Source organism: Balaenoptera ricei, chromosome 5, assembly GCF_028023285.1.
Source record: "Balaenoptera ricei isolate mBalRic1 chromosome 5, mBalRic1.hap2, whole genome shotgun sequence".
Taxonomy (NCBI): Eukaryota; Metazoa; Chordata; class Mammalia; order Artiodactyla; family Balaenopteridae; genus Balaenoptera; species Balaenoptera ricei.
Window position 1 is genome coordinate 117590132 of NC_082643.1, and position 18370 is coordinate 117608501.

The 18370-nt window shown below is 36.5% G+C and overlaps 1 protein-coding gene and 1 pseudogene across 5 annotated transcripts in view; both read right to left on the reverse strand.

Moving 5' to 3' along the window:
- Nucleotides 1-18370, reverse strand: part of LOC132366631 (bifunctional heparan sulfate N-deacetylase/N-sulfotransferase 4) — an 843093-nt gene that overhangs the window by 115084 nt on the left and 709639 nt on the right. For all 5 annotated transcript variants that reach the window (XM_059924230.1, XM_059924226.1, XM_059924229.1 and 2 more), the window contains one exon: nucleotides 17982-18136. In XM_059924230.1, coding sequence (XP_059780213.1) covers nucleotides 17982-18136 — 155 coding nt within the window. The remainder of the gene's footprint in view (nucleotides 1-17981; nucleotides 18137-18370) is intronic.
- On the reverse strand, nucleotides 354-1351 carry LOC132366737 (guanidinoacetate N-methyltransferase-like; annotated as a pseudogene).

Consider the following 18370-nt stretch of genomic DNA (forward strand, 5'->3'; position numbering starts at 1 on the left):
AGGGAGGTGAAATGGTGAAAGTGAGTATAACAACGATTTTAAGAAGTTTTGCTAAAATGAAGAGTCAAGAAATGGTGCTGTAGTTGGAGAAACAACATAAGCACAGGACTATCTAAAGATGGGAGAAATAGCTGTACGTTTATAGAAACGGTCATGATTTAGAAGACAGGGGAGAACTGCTGGAATTACAGTTTTTTATAAATATAATTTTATATATATAATTTATATATATAATTTTATTATATATAATTTATATATATAATATATATATATAATTTTATTATATATAAATTATATATATATATTTAAAATTTTCTGATTGGCCAACCCCAGCGTTAGTGTTTATTTCATCCTCAAGACCCTAGAAGGAAGGTAGTGGTAATCCCGTTGCAGAGGCTAGGGAAGCTTGCTGATGTCACGCAGCTGGCGTGGGTCTGGGCTCGGGCTGAGAGGCCAGAGCCTGCACTCCCAGCCACTAAGCTGCTGAGTAGGGTCGTGGGAGTTGGGAGTACCTGAAGCCCGGAGTCCCCAGGGCTTTGTGGGCACTGAGCGGGTGGGCCCAGTGGCCTCAGTGCTTGGTGACCGGGCGTGGTCATCCACCGGACGGGGTGAGAGCGGTAGTCGGCCGTGACCTGTGTGAGGATGTTCTCCCGCCTGAAGCCCGCCTTCAGCAGGGCGGACACCTGCGTCTCTTGGAACACGGTGGTGACGTCTGAGTAGTACCTGGACTTCATCCGCTCCCCCAGGAGGTGAGGTTGCAGGAGGTGAGGACGCTCCCTGGCTTCAGCAGGCGGAAGCGCATGGTCCCTAATGCGGTTGAACTGGTGTGTGTGCCAGGTCCCCTCCGACAGCGGGCACGTGTCGTACAGGATCCCATCAAAGTGACTGTCTGGCAGGGTGGGCGCCACCTTCTCCCACAGGCCTTTCGAGGGAACCACCTTGCGGGGAGGCCGCTGGGCCGAGTCCCGGAGCCTCTGGAAGACTCCGTCGTTGCATTCAACGATCCAGTGCTCGTCGATGGGGGCCTCCTGCACCTTCGTAGCTGCCATGGCCGCGCCGAAGCCCACCTCCAGGACCTGGCCCCTTCTGGAGGCGGCGGCGGCCGCCAGCGCTTGCAGGGTGGGGTCTCGCAGCTCTCCATCGCCAGCTCGCCCAGGAACTGCTCGTGCGTATCCGGCCCTGCGCAAAGACGCGGGTCGCGGCGCAGGCGCAGGTGCTGCGCGCCGCCCAAGCTCTGGATGCGCAGGGCCAGCTCCCTGCCGGGCCTTCTGGGCGGGGCCTGGGATGATATTCTCGAACAGCTGGGAAGGGACGTGATTGAGTGCAAAAGGACAGAATCTGGTCTTTGCATTTCCAGCTCTTTTATTAGTTGTTTCAAGACAGAAACCAGGACTGTGTGCTGCACTCACAGCATGCCAAGCCACGACATATATTTAGGTCACTGTTAACACAGTTTATGGTAATAAGGGGTACCTACATATTCAGAAAGATCGTACTAAATAATTAGGGCCACTTGAGTAACTAGCTTATGAGGATTATTATAATTTTTATGGTTTTTTTCTGTATAGACATGCTCACGTTTCAAATTAAAATCAAACCTATTATTATATTTACATTTTGTTATCACCACTTTGAAGTAGTAGTTGTAGTAATGGGGCCATGTGGAAGTTCTCTTTCAATTGCTTGACTTTTTTTTTTTCCAGTGAAATAAGAAACTCATCAGTTGAGAATGAAGATGGGGCAAGACGTGTAGTAGTTTGCAGAAAGAGAAGGTATGAAACAGTGATCCAGGAGAGTAAGACTGTGAACAAAATAAGGACTTGCTGTGTAACTTCTGGGCAGTATTGAGCTCCACTTGAGGTCTGTGGTCATGGTTTTAAAGTGAGAACAGTTAAGTGTTGATCCTAGCCACATTAATTTTCAGGGGTACAGGCGTGGACTAGGTAGAGATTTGGATTTAAAAGGAGTTGAGACTTTGCAAGGGAGTTTGATGAACCAAGAAATGTAAAGGAGTTCAGGGAGGATTCAAGGGAATGCTTATAATGATGGGTTCTTGAGAAAAGCTTAATAAAGGGGAAAGCAAAGACCTGTGAAGAGTTAGGGGCAGCAAAGATGTGATATCAGGCTATCTCAGGAAATACTAGATCTGCATTTTAGTACCTTTCTCTTCATTGTTGCCTCTGCTGCATGGAAAGATCTAGTTCTAGATGTAAGTTAGTGACAAGAGAAATGACACCAGATAGTAAATATTTAGAGCTTCTAACAATGCCTTTAACCTGGAAGGAATAACATTCAAGATTCTTCGTAAATGTGTTAAGAGATGGAAACAGGAATAGTATGATCCATTCCATTATGATATCATTTCTATAGTTACTATAAGCAGAAACGTGCAAAAAGAAGGTACTCAAAATAATTTTGCTTAATACAAATCACAGCATTTTCACAATACGTTCATTTGTAATTTTATCTCAAGTAAATAATGTAACTAATTTACCTTCCCATATATTTCCATTCTTAGTACCTCAAATATCTATACACAGCAAGTATAAAATAATTTTAAAAAATCTTCTACCTGATTGCCTATGTTCATGAAATAAAGCACTGGTTTAGGTGAAATGGCTAGGGGTGTGTGTGTGTGTGTGGTAGACAAGTTGAGGAGGGTAACTTGTCCTTTTTGAAACTGGCTGGAATGTCCTTCATTTTTAAATTTTGCTCACATTTCCTAACTTTTTGGATGCTTCCACAATTATATAGCTGATGGTTCAGAATCATTAATTTAAACGCATCACTTTGCAGAAATAGATTTGCATAAACTATTACTCTGAGCAATGGAATATATTTCTAATATTATTTTTGAGTCAAGCTGAGATTTCCCTTAGGAGTCATTTTTCCCCTTAATGCCAGCTTAATGCATTTATGGAAAAATGCTTTAAACATTTGGTGTAGGAATGAGACATCCCTCTGGTTGTAAATTTTCTCCCCCACCTCCAAAATACAAAGTGTTATTACATGTTGTCCTCTGTGGCATCCTGTGCCTTCTCTAAGAGTTAAAATAATTCCCATCTGTGATTGTTTCCAATTTTGTGGAAACTTTACTACCATGTGAAATAAATTTCATCAGACAAAAAGTAAGCTTATGTTAATAAATGGTACGTATATAATAAAAAAACTTAAATAAATTATGATGACTTAAGTAACTGCCTATAAAGATGGTTAAATTACTATATTTTTCTGTAGACATGTCATACCAAATATTATATTTCCATGTTGTTATCTTCATGTTAAAGTGGCATCATATTTGGAAATCAAACTTTCAATACAGTTTTCATCTCAAAACAACTCCAGTTCAAGCCCTTCAGTTCTCCTATATTATTAACCAGCTTTAACGCTCTCCACTGTCCACAGGTTTGAAAACAATTTCTCATATTCTCATATTGCTCAGGTTACTGCAGAAGTGACTGCAGGGGACTGAGGTGTTGACTCTGAAGAGGTAATCACAGAATGATGAAAATGTTCAGCCCCTACAGATAAAGCATAAAAGAAACTATCTAGCTGAATTTTTCAAATTGAAAAACAAAGAGAAAGAAAGAAAATGAAAAACGTGATAACTACTGCTTTTGATGGATTAGCCAATTTGAATAGGGTATACTCAATAGAGCAGGAGTTAAATTTTTTTAAAAATCTTGCAAACCTTGGCTTTTGATTAGCTCACAGTCATTTATTAATTAAAAACAAGCTTGGTCATTGAAGCAATAAAATGAAAATCTGTCAGTGAAAGTTAATTATGCTATTATTAAGCATTCTAAGAATTCACTCACAAAACTGCTATCTAATAATTGATTGATAATTAGGCATAATATTTTCACTATCAACACTTCTTAAAAAGTGTTAGGCCATGTTTAGGGTATTCTATATAAATATTCCTTTGAAGGGTCTACAAATTTTAGACAATGGGGCAGTTTGGATGTACGCCAATCTCAAAACAGCTTAACAGAAAAAATGCAATGGAAAAGCACTGGATAGGAAATGGTCAAACTTTGCATCAGAAAAACAAGAAACAGTGGATTGAGAAAAAGAAAGTGCTTATTTTTCTTGAGTAATTGGAAATCCAGAGATGAGTGGTTGGTTCAGAAGTTCAAGAATGCCAGAAGTGAGGTCTCTGATTCTCTTGGCCTTTCCTTCACGTTTTAGATGAATGTCTTAGTTCCAGCCAATAGGACCACATACTAGGCAAGAGAAAGGAACAAAGGCAAAGTGCAGAAGGGCAAACATCAGCCATCTCTAACCTGCTTTCCTGGAGATTTCCTGGAATTTCCATACCATGACTTACTTTTATATCTAATTGGCCAGAACTATGTTACATGCTCTCTACCTGAAATAAAAGCTGAAAAATCCGTCCTCTAGCTAGACATTTTGGCTCCACAAGCAAACTTTGGCTTTACTCACTAGGAAGAGTGTGAAAAATAGGTACTGAGTATGCATTTAGAAGTGATGACCAAGTATTAATCTGTACCCTACCAGAATGTAGAAATAAGAATTCTCATGCCTTGTTGCTAAGCAGCCCACTTCCTAATCTTATGTATAAAAGGCACATAAGAGTCCTGATCTAGGAGGTAAACAGGAGAGCAGTAGATGAGAATACATTAATTAGGGGAGGTGATATGAGAATCTGGAGAACTGGAATTTCAGAAGGTAGAGTTCTAAGCAAAAGTGATCAGAACAGTTGGATTTAGGTTCCCTGAGGCCCTAAAACCTAGGGGAAAAGTTCCTGCATATTCTGGTTCCACATGAACTACACGGGCTCATTTTCTCTTAATTCCCAACTCAAAGCCTCTTCTGATACCAAATCAATTTCTTCTTCTTTTCTTCAATATTTTATGCTCCTTTTGGAGATTCATAAGTGCAAGAATTATCAGAAATGTATTTTATGTTCCACAAATTTCATATTTCTAAGGACACAGCAAGTTACCAATAATCATTATGGATAGATGTACATTAATTAGGGATTCAGGAAATACTGTCCATTATTATGATTCCAATTTGACATACCTTCCTCTGCATCTTTATAGGTCAAAGTGTGTAGGTCAAAGTTTGGAAGACTTTTTCTCTAAAGGGCTATGTAGGAAATATTTTAGGCTTCGCCAGCAACATAATGTCTCTGTCACATGTTTTTCTTTGTTTACTTGATTTTTTACAACCGTTTACAAATGTAAAACCAACTCTTAGCAGACCAGCCATACCAAAACAGGCTGCAGCTAAATCCCATAGGCAGTGGTTTCCTGACCCACAGATAGGTTGTTGCTGAAGCAATATATTTTGATATGTATTTTGTCGGAAGAGTGGAACACGTCGTTTTGGGCACTAGCCTGTGCCCTTTCTCGTACTGCTCCCTCTGCTCGGATGCCCTGCTCCTACCTTCTGCCTCAAGCACACCTACTCATTTTTCACAAGTGTTGTTGTCTCAGTTGTCTGTCCTGTTTATTATTTTTCTTCCTCTTATAACTAACCCGCGTCTCCTTTGTGGCTGTGCTGGGCTCTGTACCTGTCTCTCCAAAACCCAAGATGCTGTTTTGTTAAACTTAAGTTAAACCCCAAGAATAAGCAGCATCTCATTCATTTCTGCATCCTTGGTGTCAAGTAAAGTGCTTAGTAGATAATACACATTCATTAATTATCTGCTGAGGAGAGGAAGGAAGGAAAAGAGGGAGAAAGAAAGGGAAGAAAGAAGAAAGAAATGAACAAACGAAAGACGAGAGTTACTTTTTCACACTGGAGGAAGTATCTGAAAATTTTTGGACATAATTGGAAAGCAATAACTTCAAAGATTCAAGAGTTCACATATACATGGATCAACTTTTTTTTTATATTTCGCTTATTTTCTTTAAAAACATAACTTTTATCATCAATGTTCCTTTTTCCTGGAATGTTTGGTAAGATATTGGTCTCTTTGAATCACTAAAAATTAGTGACCACATTCAGTACTGAATGATGGATAGATGGAGGACTGCAAAGCAAATTAGCCTATCTTGTATCTGTTCCCAATTTGCATATTACATTACCTTGAAAAAGTCACTTGGTGGTTTTACAATCATCATCAACCTCTTATTTCAAAAGGAATGATCACATGCTTCCTGAAGAAATACGGTAAAAATGATGGTAGCCATGATGATGATGATGATGATGACAATGACGACAAACACTTTTTGAAAGACTTACGTGCCAAGCGCTTAGCTAAGCATTATACACATATGAACATGTACACACATCACCTAAACCTCGTAAAAACCTATGTGGTAGAAACAACTATCATCTCCAGTTTACACATTGATAATTAAAGCACTGGAATTTTAAGTCATTTGCTAAGGGCACCCATCTAGTAATTGGCAAAGAAGCAATTTGAACCAAGATACATCTGAAGTTAAACACATGAACTTAATACTCAGGGCAATTAGGCTGTGTCACACACAGGGTAAACTCACGTCATAAAAGGTTTTTACGTATAAAAATAGTTAAGGTTTTGTTTTCTGCAGAGGAACATGAATTTTTCTTTTGTATTTTGTGCACAGTTTATTGCTCTGTATTATATAAATATAACTTAATATTTAGAGGAAATATTTATTTACCTTAAAGCAAGTAAATTAAATATTAATAACTACTTTAAGCAGTTATCAGCTTACCTCCTAGGGGGAAATCTTTGTTGCAATTGTTATATGTATCAGCACTTGAAAAGAATTGGAGCTCCTCTAGTTAATTTTAAAATATTATTTAAATGCATAAAAACCATAAAGCAGAAAGAATGACTTTCAAGACTTTATACTTACTAAAAATAATGATAACAAGGTATCCAGAACAGACAGGTGCAAACCTTGGTAGATTCATATCAATGCATCTGAGTAATATAAATAGTTCATTTCCTTCAATTATTGCTGCCCAATATTAAAGTGCATTTTGTAGGTGGCATTTATTCCTTTGAGATTGAACATGTTCAGGAAAAAAATAGCTACTATTCAAAAAAAAGATGCTGCAGCTAAAATAGGGATTTGGGGGATGAGGGTGTCTGATGGTGCCCTCTGCTAAAAAAATCAAATAGATAAATATGTATTGTAGAAATTTTCCATCTAAGGGAAATTCTTTTATCTACCCGTCAATACCAGACTGGCAAATCAAGGACTGACCATGATACAGCACATGACAAGAAAAGCCGTTTTTTTCTCTAAATCCATTACTAAGCAGTATGAATATTAATAGCTAATGAAAAACCAATCCTAATTTCCAGGCAAAAAGTTTATCCTATTCTTCATGTCCTAGGTTTGGTGAAAAACAGAAATTGAGAACTTTAGTGACTGCTTGAATAAACTAGCTAAGATCTTTATTAAACAATATCATCCTACTTGTAAAAAGGCCAAAAACCTATACCTATCTGCTGTCAATGGGTAGCTGAAAGGGAAATCAAAATATTTTCACTTGTTACACAATACATTGATAATTATGCCATTAATACACGAAATTTTCCATATTAATCTTTGAAATTTTATACAATAACATCTACTTCTCTCAATACAGAAGAAAGGTCTGGGTCTTCAACTATTATTCAACTTTGCAGAAGTCACATATATTACCTTAATTACCTGGACTATGGTTAACAAAAGGCCATTAGAATAACCGGGCACACAAGTTGGTTCATTTTACCTTGGGAAGATACTGTCTGGTTCTCCCACAGATCATCAGCTCTTGCTTGGGGTGTTGTGTGGTGCAAATGAGAGCACTGAATTAGGAACCACGAGGCAGAGTGTGAGTTCTCTGAGTGACCAAGTACAAATCACTTATGAGCTCAGTTTTTTCATTTGTGAAATTGAGAGCTTTCATTATCACTTTAGCAACAAACCTAAGAAGCCTACTCTAGCTGATTTCCAAGCTCAGGGCAATTCAGATTCACATAATTTTACAGATATCAGGGGCTTCAGTGGTCATCTAGTTTGACCACTTCATGTTACTGAAATGGGAATCTGGCTACTAGGCCCAGATAACATGACAATGGCTAGAAGAGAAAGCTACCAACATTACAAACAATAGACTGGAAAACCAGAAAAAGTAGACACAAGAATTCAAAAATTCTACGAACATAGTTTAGGAGCAAATAATCCACATAATCACAGCTGACTCTGAGAGCACAGCAGGAAGAGAGTACAGTAAAATCATTTGTATTAACATGAAAACCTTTAGCTGTCGTGAAAAATGTGTCATGATGCTTAGTACACATTTACCATTTTAAAAGTGGTAAGTTATGTATTTTAAAAGGTTACTCTCTGAAATGCTTAAAACAATAAAGCACTCAAATGCTAAAGATTTTCAGTGACGAATGAATAGCTCACTTATTGTAACACAATATTTCATCTTGATATAGCATATATTAAAGGTTGAATCTATAGGTGTGCAATTTTTTCACACAAAGTTTTATTCACTTTTATTGTAAATAAAACACAAGAATATTAACAGGAAGGTACAAAGGACTGTGATATTTCAATACTGTCACAGAAAAGGAATATGGTAATGGATGAACAGTGTCTGTGAACAATAGTTTCGAACAAGAGATGAGAAATATATGCATATATAATATAAAAAGAAAAAATTAACAGACATAATGATGAAGGGATATCTCTACTGACCACATGGATATATGGAAATACTTTTAAACTGTTGGAAAATGCCATCTATAAATAAACGTTCTATATTCAGTAACAAAATCATTTAAATGCTCATATAAATGAGCTTCAAGTTTGCTGGCTGGTATCCTATAATCATCCCACTGTGATTTTATTATTTTCTTCTTTCCGAACACCATTTTGCTCATCATAGGTTTCCAATAAGTAGAATTAAATATATTCAAGATCATACAAATATTCCATTTACTAAACATTTAGCAAATTTTCACTGCTCTGTCTTCCAAGGAAATGCCATTAATATTTGATTTCATTATTTAATGCTTTTTCAAGCTTAAAAATATATTTTGCCTGTTTCAGGATTAAAAACTGATACAAAAAAATTGTTTCCAAAAATATAGTGGGTTTTAATTTGAAAACCCAGTCTAGAAATTCTAGCTTATCAGGGGAAATTACCAGCAATTATAGCTGCATTTCTATCACAGGGCTTAAATCTAAAAGTAGGATGGCAACTTTGGTATGGAGAATTAGGATAGTGGATTACACAGAGTGAAGTATATGAAAAACGAAGTAAAATAAAAGTGGTCCCATCCTTAAGGAGCAAGGAAAAGGGAAAATGGAAGATAAGACTAGAACACAGGCAATTTACTTTTAGGTAAAAGAGACAAAGGCAGTACTTTCTTCTCTCTCTTCAACTTCTTTTTGGTACTGGCAAAGATAACTTTTGAATGAACACAAGATGATGTCACTAAAATATTCTTTAACCCATGCTCTTCTAATTTGTTCTTAAGAGTGTGTATACGGTGTAGAGAATGGGAGGTAAGGAAATGCTCCTCCAAATTCAAGAACCCCAGAGCCTGGATGACATTAGGTTAGCAGTGACTTGTAGCAAGAGTAGGAGAAACTTGGGGTCAAAACCAGAGTCACCAAACTGGGAGGAGGAGCACAACACAAGTGTGATAACTGTGAAAAACAACAGTCATCATCAAGGACTGCATGAAGGGAGGCACACTGGAGACTTTCAAGTATCATTCATTAAAAAATGAGATGGGAGCATATAATACACAATATAAGGGGCCAGATGCTAGGGCCTTGCGGGCTATTTTAAAGTAGTCTGAAGGGCTTTGAGACAAAATGTGACAGAATCTGAATTACATGTTAACAAGATCATTGTAGTTGCTTTGATAAGAATAGACTCAACAGGGCCAAGAATGGAAATGGAGACCAGTGAAGAGGCTATTGAAACAAATTAGTCAAGAAATGATGATAGATAAAAGCCCTTTCATTTTTCAAAGTCAAGTGATAAATATATAATAGTAAAGATGTCTTCTATCTAAACAAATTGTCTAGAACTATAGTTAAAGCTGAGTAATTTTTTATTAAATCAAAATAGTTGGAAAGTTCTCCTTTATTCTCCAATTCAAAACATGATTCATTTAGAGATATGCAGAGATGGGTAATGGCTCTTCTTGGGTACATATTTTGCAACTAGACTTTTAACTTTTATTATATCAATAGGACAGTAATATGAAAATACTCTAATAAGGACATACATTTGAAATATCTATAGTCTTTTAAGAGACTATCAGCAAGACACTGCATGAAAAAATATTCACGAGCCTTCATTTAAAATAGTTTATGTCCAGCTTAAAAAAAAAAAAAAGAAATGATGATAGAATTCAGACATCTGGAATGGTACTGTGAGGAGCTCAGTGGTCCCTTTTCCAGCAAAACAACCATAACTGGTAGAAATTATTTTTTAAAAAAAACCAAGCATATAAAATCTCTGGAAAATGAACTGAGAAGATACAGCAAAGAAATATTTATTCAAGAAATCTACTAAGATTGGTAAGAACAGTGAAAGTGTGTAGCATTTGAGCCATGGCCCACCCCTTTCCCCACTTACTCCAGTTTAAAGTGGCAAAATCCCTACCCATGTTGGGTGCAGCCAAGAACACAGGGGGTACCTCTCCTCCTCAAGGTAGCCACACTCATAGAGCAGAAACTGTACCCCAGATGCAGACGAAGAATACTGGAACCATGATTTATCTTGGCTCCAGCTGAATTGTAGGGTGGTAGTTCTAAGCCAGGAGAGGCAAGCTGAGAGGACCAGAGGCTACTATCTCAACCCAGCACCCTGATCATAAATCTGGGTATTGCTCTGTGAGAAGGGGGCCATTATCTCCACCCTCAGCTCTGGAGCATTGGCGCAGAGATTTTGCCCAGGGTAGGAGGCAGATCATAAGAAGAGAGAGTTCCTAAGTTCTCTCGAAGGGAACTGACTTTTTTTGGGACAGAGAGTTAAGAAGTTCAAACCTAAGGTCACTCTTGAAAACAAATGATGATTTTGATAATAAGCAATTAAGAGGAGGTTGTTTTTATTTTAATTAAGATTAACAACAAGCTGATAATAAACCAAACAAAAGTTTACTAGACAGAATCAGGGAAAGAGACAGCTCAGGTTACTCCTGGAGTCATAAAAAGCCTCATATACTGGCTTCAAAGACTACTGTGAAAAGGGCCACATTTTAGTGGTTCAGATTATGGCACAATTTGCATCCTAGGGCATTGTCAAAAACAATAAAGCATATTGTTGGTAATTACTGTAGGTTCATATCTGGCTAACTTTTATACCTGGCTAGCTGTCTACCGCAGGCAGACAGCTTAATAGAGACATCAGGAAAAGATGCAAAGGCAACCTTACTAAAAATACTGTTATGCCAGAGTGACTGTGCTCCCTCTGAGGCGTAGCGTTGAGGCTACACACTGCAGGGGAAAGAGTCTCCACTTCAATTCCCCACTCATATACTAAACAGATAAACAGCTGAGTCAATAACAACAACAACAACAAAACCCTGGAGACTGGGGGAGGGAATCAATATCAAGAGTGCTACAAACATTATTTAAAATGTCCAGTTTTAAGCAGAAAATTACAAGATATGCAAAGAAACTGGAAGGGTGACCTATAGACAGGACAATAAGATAAGCAATGCAAACTGCCTTTAAAGGGCCCAGATGCCAGACTTAGTAGACAAAGATTTCAAATGTATTCTAAGAACTGAAACAAACCATACTTCCAGATGTAAAGGAATATATAACAGTGACTCATCAAATAGATCATATCAATAAAAAGACAGAAATTATTAAAAAAGAATCAAGTGGAAATCCTGCAATTGAAAAGTACAATTACTAAAATGAAAAATTTATTAGAGAGGTTCAACAGTACATTAGAGCTGGCAGAAGAAAGATCCCATGAACTTAAAGATAGATCTATAGAGATTATGCAGTCTGAAGAACAGAGAGGAAAAAAATAAGAAAATTCAATAGAATCTCAGAGAAATGTAGGACACTGTTAAGTGCATCAGTATATTTGGTTATTACCTTAACACCACAACCAGACAAAGATATCATAATAAAAGAAAACTACAGATGAATACCCTTATGAATATAGATGCAAAACCCTCAACAAAACACTAGCAGTTAAATTCAACAACATATGAAAAGCATTATACACCATGGCCAATGGGATTTATCACACACACATAAGGTTGGTTTCACATCTAAAAATCAATTAATGTAATATACTATAACAATAACAAAAGAAAAAAAAAAGCGTAATCAACTGGATAGACACCCCCCCAAAAAAAATCATGTGACAAATCCAACAGCCTTTTATGATAAAAATACTCAACTGAGTAGGAATAGACAGAAAATTCAACTTGATAATGAGTATCTATAAAAAGCCCACAATTAAGATCATGCTTAATGGTGAAGGACTGGATGCTTCCCTCCTAAGATCAGGAATAAGACAAGGATATTTGCTCTTACCATTTCTATTTAACATTATATTCCAGGTTCTAGTCAGGAAAATTAGACAATAAAATGAAATAAACTGTATCCAAACTGGAGAAGAAGTAAAACTATCTTTGTTTACATATAACATGATCTTGCATATAGACTATCCTGAGGAATCCATTAAAAAAACCTCTAGAACTAATAAATGAGTACAGCAAATTTGAAGGTAACAAGGTCCATATACAAAAATCAATTGTACTTCTATGCATAAAAATGAACAATGTGAAAATGAAATTAATAAAAAATTCCATTTACAATAGCATTAAAAAGAATACAATACTTAGGATTATTTTTAATAAAAGCAGTGCAAAACATAGACCCTGAAAATTATAAAATATTGTTGGAAGAAATTAAAGACCACCTAAATAAATGGAAAAACAGCCCATGTTTATGTATCAGAAAAGCTAATGTTGTTAAGATGACAATATTTCCCAAATTGATCTGTGGATTCAATGCTATCCTTATCAAAATCTCAGCCGGCCATTGTGCAGAAATTGATAAGCTGATCCTACAATTCATATGGTAATTTCAAAGAACTTCAAAGAGCCAAAACAATCTGCATGTTGTGAGGTGCCCTCTAGAGTGGCCCATGTGGTGAGGAACTGAGGGTGGACCCAGGCAACAACTGAGGAGAAACTCAGGTCCATAGTCTAACAATCCATGAGGAACTGAATCTTGTCAACAACCATGTGAGTGAGCTTCAGAGCTGGTCCACCCTCTAGTTGAGCCTTGAAATGACTGCTGCCCCAGCTGACACCTTGGTTGAAGTCTTTTAAGAGATCCTGAACTGCAGGATCCAGTTAAGTCATATTCAACTTACTGACCTACACAAACTGTTAGATATCAGTGTGTGTTGTTTTAAGTTGTTAAGTCTTGGGCTAATTTGTTATGAAGCAATAGATGACAAATACACTCAATTACCAAAGTATTTTACATGGATATTTGTACCACAAGGGTGTGTATTCTGAAGGATCCCTCAAGAACTCATACAATTGCTGAAAATGTTTTAAACTTTTCTTTGCCTGGATGCTTTGCTTCTTTATATTTTATCTAAATCCATGTTCATGTAAATGTCCACTCTGTTGAGTGTACAGACTACCTTATACATCATTGAACCTCCAAAATACACTATTTGCTCCATAGTAAACTTTCATCAAATCAATATTTGTTCAGTTTTACTTTTGATTAAATATTATTACCTTCTCTACATTTCCTACCATTGAAATACGTTATTAGTTGTAATTATCAGGGTTTTTTGACATCTGGTATTTGATGTACAGCATAAGGCTACATACTGCATCATTTAGGAAACACAGAGGCTTAGCAGCTATTGAAAGGCAGCTCTCCCTCTGTTTTATTTCATTGTGCCATTAATTCCACTATCATACTCCTTTATTTTTTAATTGAAATCTCTACATAGCTGATTTAGTGTGCAGGTCATTACGACACAAAGATTGTTCATAGTTGCTCTTTGAACAGTTTGGGTTTTTATGAGAACAATTTAAATGTCAGAATTTTTCATATCAGGGATATTGTGTCTTATTATGAAAAAAAGTTATATAGAGTTCATAAATACGTGTAGTGTTTTAAAAGCAGATTTAAAAACTTGTGCCTTTATTTCAAGAATCCTTTACTTATTTACTTATGAATAAGGTTTCCAAATGTTTGATAAAATGTCAAAAAGAACCTCACAGCATTTTTGAAAAGCTACCACTGAAGACGGAAAGTGCTCTTTTTCCCTTCGGGATATTTTTGGTCTGCTACTATTAGTGAACTGAAAAGCTCCACTCATTTGGAAATTTTAATGAAGCTATATACAAAACTTATAACAACAAACCACCGTTTCTTACTTTTCCCCCACAAATCTATTGTGAAATAAAAATAAATAATTCAGGTTTATGCTACAGGCATTCTCTCTGTGTTTGAGAAGGAGATGTGGGTTAAGCCAGGAATGATTTTTGGTAGCTTTTTCATCAAGCATTTTAATATTAGCCGATTATTCTTGTTCTCCTTAGCCTTAATTTTTCTGTTGTCATCTTTGAAGTGTTGTTTTTATTTAGTGACAATAAAAAGTCACTAAAATAAAACTAATCATACTAAAAGTATGATTTGGTAAAAAAAAAAAAAAAAAAAAAGGATCAAAATTATTTCCCCCTACCCTACTGCCATATAAGTATAGTGTCTTGCAATGACCATATCTGGGTTGCCTGTGCTAATCATTAGATTAACACCTTCTATAAAAACATACACATGCACACACACTCATGGCATATATGTTCATGGATTAAACATGCATACATATATATATATGCACACACAAACACACACACTGCATACACATGTGCTCATGGATTAAACACAGACATACATGTAACTGCCCATACCCACAAACATTCGCACTGCATACGTAAGTGTGCATGGATTAAGAAATAATGATGCTGTACAGTAATAATAGTTCTTCTGACATAATGAAATAGTAAAGAAACAGCCTTGCAATATGTTTTTCTCATGACTTTTAGACATATTACAACAGAAAATAAACTCTATCCAGAGAGAATTTGGAGAAATTCTACAAATGGAACCATTTCGATTGATTAACAGTTTTTGAAATATCAGTATGAAGCTACTAATATGTTATTTGAATCATTTTTGTAAATGTTGTGAGAACAACTGTGCTTTTCACTGATAGTCCCTCTGCCAGCCAAGGTCATACCAAGGAATAGGGAGGAATGTCAGGATGGAATAAAAAAGAGATTTAAACACTTTTGATTTTTTTCAGTATAAATTGGCCATTTAGTTTGAAAATCTCTTCCCATAATTGCTTCGATTGCAGCTAGATGAGTATTTCAAGATGTCCATTCCAAATTTGTGGACTGATGTCAATGATCACAGAATTTTAGAATTGGAATTGATCAGTGGATTATCTGGCCCAGTGCTTTTGGTTGGCAGATGAGTTGATTTAAATTAATTATCTAAAAACTCTGTAGTTTAGAGAGTGAAAAAGGGAATCATTACCATCTCAGGGGAGGAAACCGAGGCATGAAGATATTAAATGAGTTGCCAGCTGTATTAGAACTTGTTACTAGCTGTCAGGGATAAAATTTAGCCTGCTAATACAGTGCTTTCCACTACCCTATCCCATCTTGATACTGTTGAGGGTTTTGAAGTGTCATCTGGGTATGGAAAGATAATAATTTAATAAGAAAGAAATACATTTCCTGGCTCTTTGAACAACACACATATTGCCACCCTAGGTTTACAGTTAAAGGTGGGGTTCTGAATGTCACCGCTTGAAGAATCTTGAGAAGTTTTATTGGGCTCGACACCAGAAGGAAAAGGACAATGTCATTTCAGTATGTGTGTTTAACGGACTTCACTTTAGTTATCATATTTTGATTATGCAACATATAATAAGATTTTTTTCTTACGAAGTATATTTATAGGCTTCAGTCTAGTTTCTAGCCACTGACTAAACAAATGTAATTGTTCTGAATGGACTCTAAATAGCTTTCAACATTTCATTACAAAGCAATTACATCTGAGTCTTTCCCAGTGCTCTCAGAATGGCTTTAAAAAAAAATTACACAAACAGGTGAAATCAACCATTATGAAATATAATCTACATGCCTAAAAAGCAAAGCTTCAGAGTGGGAATGAGGTGGGGGGGAGGTTTAAGCCAAAAGGTAAACACAGTCTATTTTCAAGGTAACTGCACTGAGAGAATTCAGCATGCTTACTCAAGGTAAGTTTATTTTTTTGAAAAAGGAATATTTACTTAATTTTCCAACGTTATGAAGCCGTAAAAAATTTTTAGGCATTCCCCAAAAGTAAGTGAGGATCAAACTTTTATAAATCCATATTCTGAAAAATATTTGGCTTTTGTAAAGTAAGACAACTACATAATTGTCTGGATTTAGAAATATCATAATTTATTAATTAACACCCATTGAATGCTTATTGTATTCCAGGCACTGCTCTAAGCACATTATACATTTCCTCAAAACAGTCCTATGAGGTAGTTGTCATGATTATTTTCATTTTTACAGATGGGGAAACTGAGACACAGAGTGTAAATAATTTTTGTTCAAGATCAAGCAGCCATTGATGGAAGGTCAGGATTCAAACACAGGAAATCTGGCAATTGAGTTAATGATCTTAACTGCTTTTTATACTCCCACACTTACTAGTAAGGATCCTATGTGCAGATTTGACACAGTCCTGGAGCTTTAGAGATGGAAAGAGGGGTGAGCCATTAACATAATAGCTAGGCATAACATTATTAAATACCATTGTACTCATATGGCCTTGGGTCTACGCCTCCCAATTTGGCTTTTAAAAAATTAAACGTATCAGCAATCATACAGTGCAAATGAACTGTTTATTTTAAATGAAAACTTGAAGACAGAGTTTTTAACTGGGGCCCAGGGTCTTTGGGGAATTCACATACCCCTTGTGACCAACTGCCACACTGTGTGAAGATGTGAGAATATGCATCTGAGTATTTTTCTGGGGAAAATATTTCTTTCATTAGATTGTTAAAAGGATACATGATTTACTTGATATCCAGCACAGGGGTGGACAGACTTTCTCGGTAAAGGTCCAGATAGTTAATATTTTGGGCTCTGTGGGACATACAATCTCTTTTGCAACTACCCAACTCTGCTGTTGCAGTGAAAAAGCAGCTGCTCCAATAACACTTTGTTTATGGACATTGAAATTTGAATTTTATATAATTTTTATGTCACAGAATATTACTCTGTTTTTCATTTTAAGACGTAATTTAGAAAACCCCAAACAAAACTATCTTAATTCAGGAACAATAAAAAGCAAGCAGCAGGCCAGATTTGACCCATAGGCCACAGTTTGCCAACTGCTAGTCCAGAACAGTGGTTCTCAAAGTGCAGTCCCAGCAGCAAGGACATCCTCTGAGAATTTGTTGGAAATGCAAATTCTCAGGCCTCTTGGACAATCTACCAAACCAGAAACTCCAGGAGTGGGCCTAGCATCTGTGTCTTAAAAAGTCTTCTAGGTGAAAAAGTTACATGCTAAAGTTTGAGAAGCACTGATCTAGAGTCATTGTTCTAATGATTCAGTTTATCTGTCTATTTATTCACCCTTGCAACAAATACTTTTTGAGACGGCAATTATCATGTACTAGGAATACAATGGAGAAAGTACTATTTTCCCTCTTCATAGAATAACCCTTCCATAAATCAGGAGATGGTAACTTTCTGTCAACGACCAATTCTTTTGAAATACATTTTACAGCACATCACAACCCAATACATATACACACACATACCTGAAACAAAATAATACAAAGCAATGTGTACCCTTAATACTTGTGATGCACTCTGGTATCTTCTGTTCCATTCTATATATTTCTATTGGATTAAATCCAATAAATTGATTTTACAATATATCACAACTCATAGTTTGAAAAATTCTGCAATAAATTGTGCTCACCAGTGCAAATTCCTTGTTGAGAATCATCTGCTCCACTAAAGATGACTCATTGTGGAAGAGATGCGGCTGCATGTGGCTCCACATGTGAGGAAACCACCAGAACTCATCCACAGAACGAAGTAAAAGGTCATCTCCTTCATCCTCCTCTTCAGTCCCTGTACAGCATATAAAATGGCTTAAGTGAAAATTCTATATTAGCTAAAGGTTATGCTTGTCATATTTTTGTTATTCTTCTTGCTACTGATACATAAATCCGATTTTGTGTTGTTCTAATAAAAGAGAAATGACCGTAGCCTAAATTCCACCAGAGGCAATGGGGGTGGGGGGGGGGGGTAAGTGCAGATAGTTGTTTAGATTTAGAACTTAGGGGAATTTTATCACTGACATTG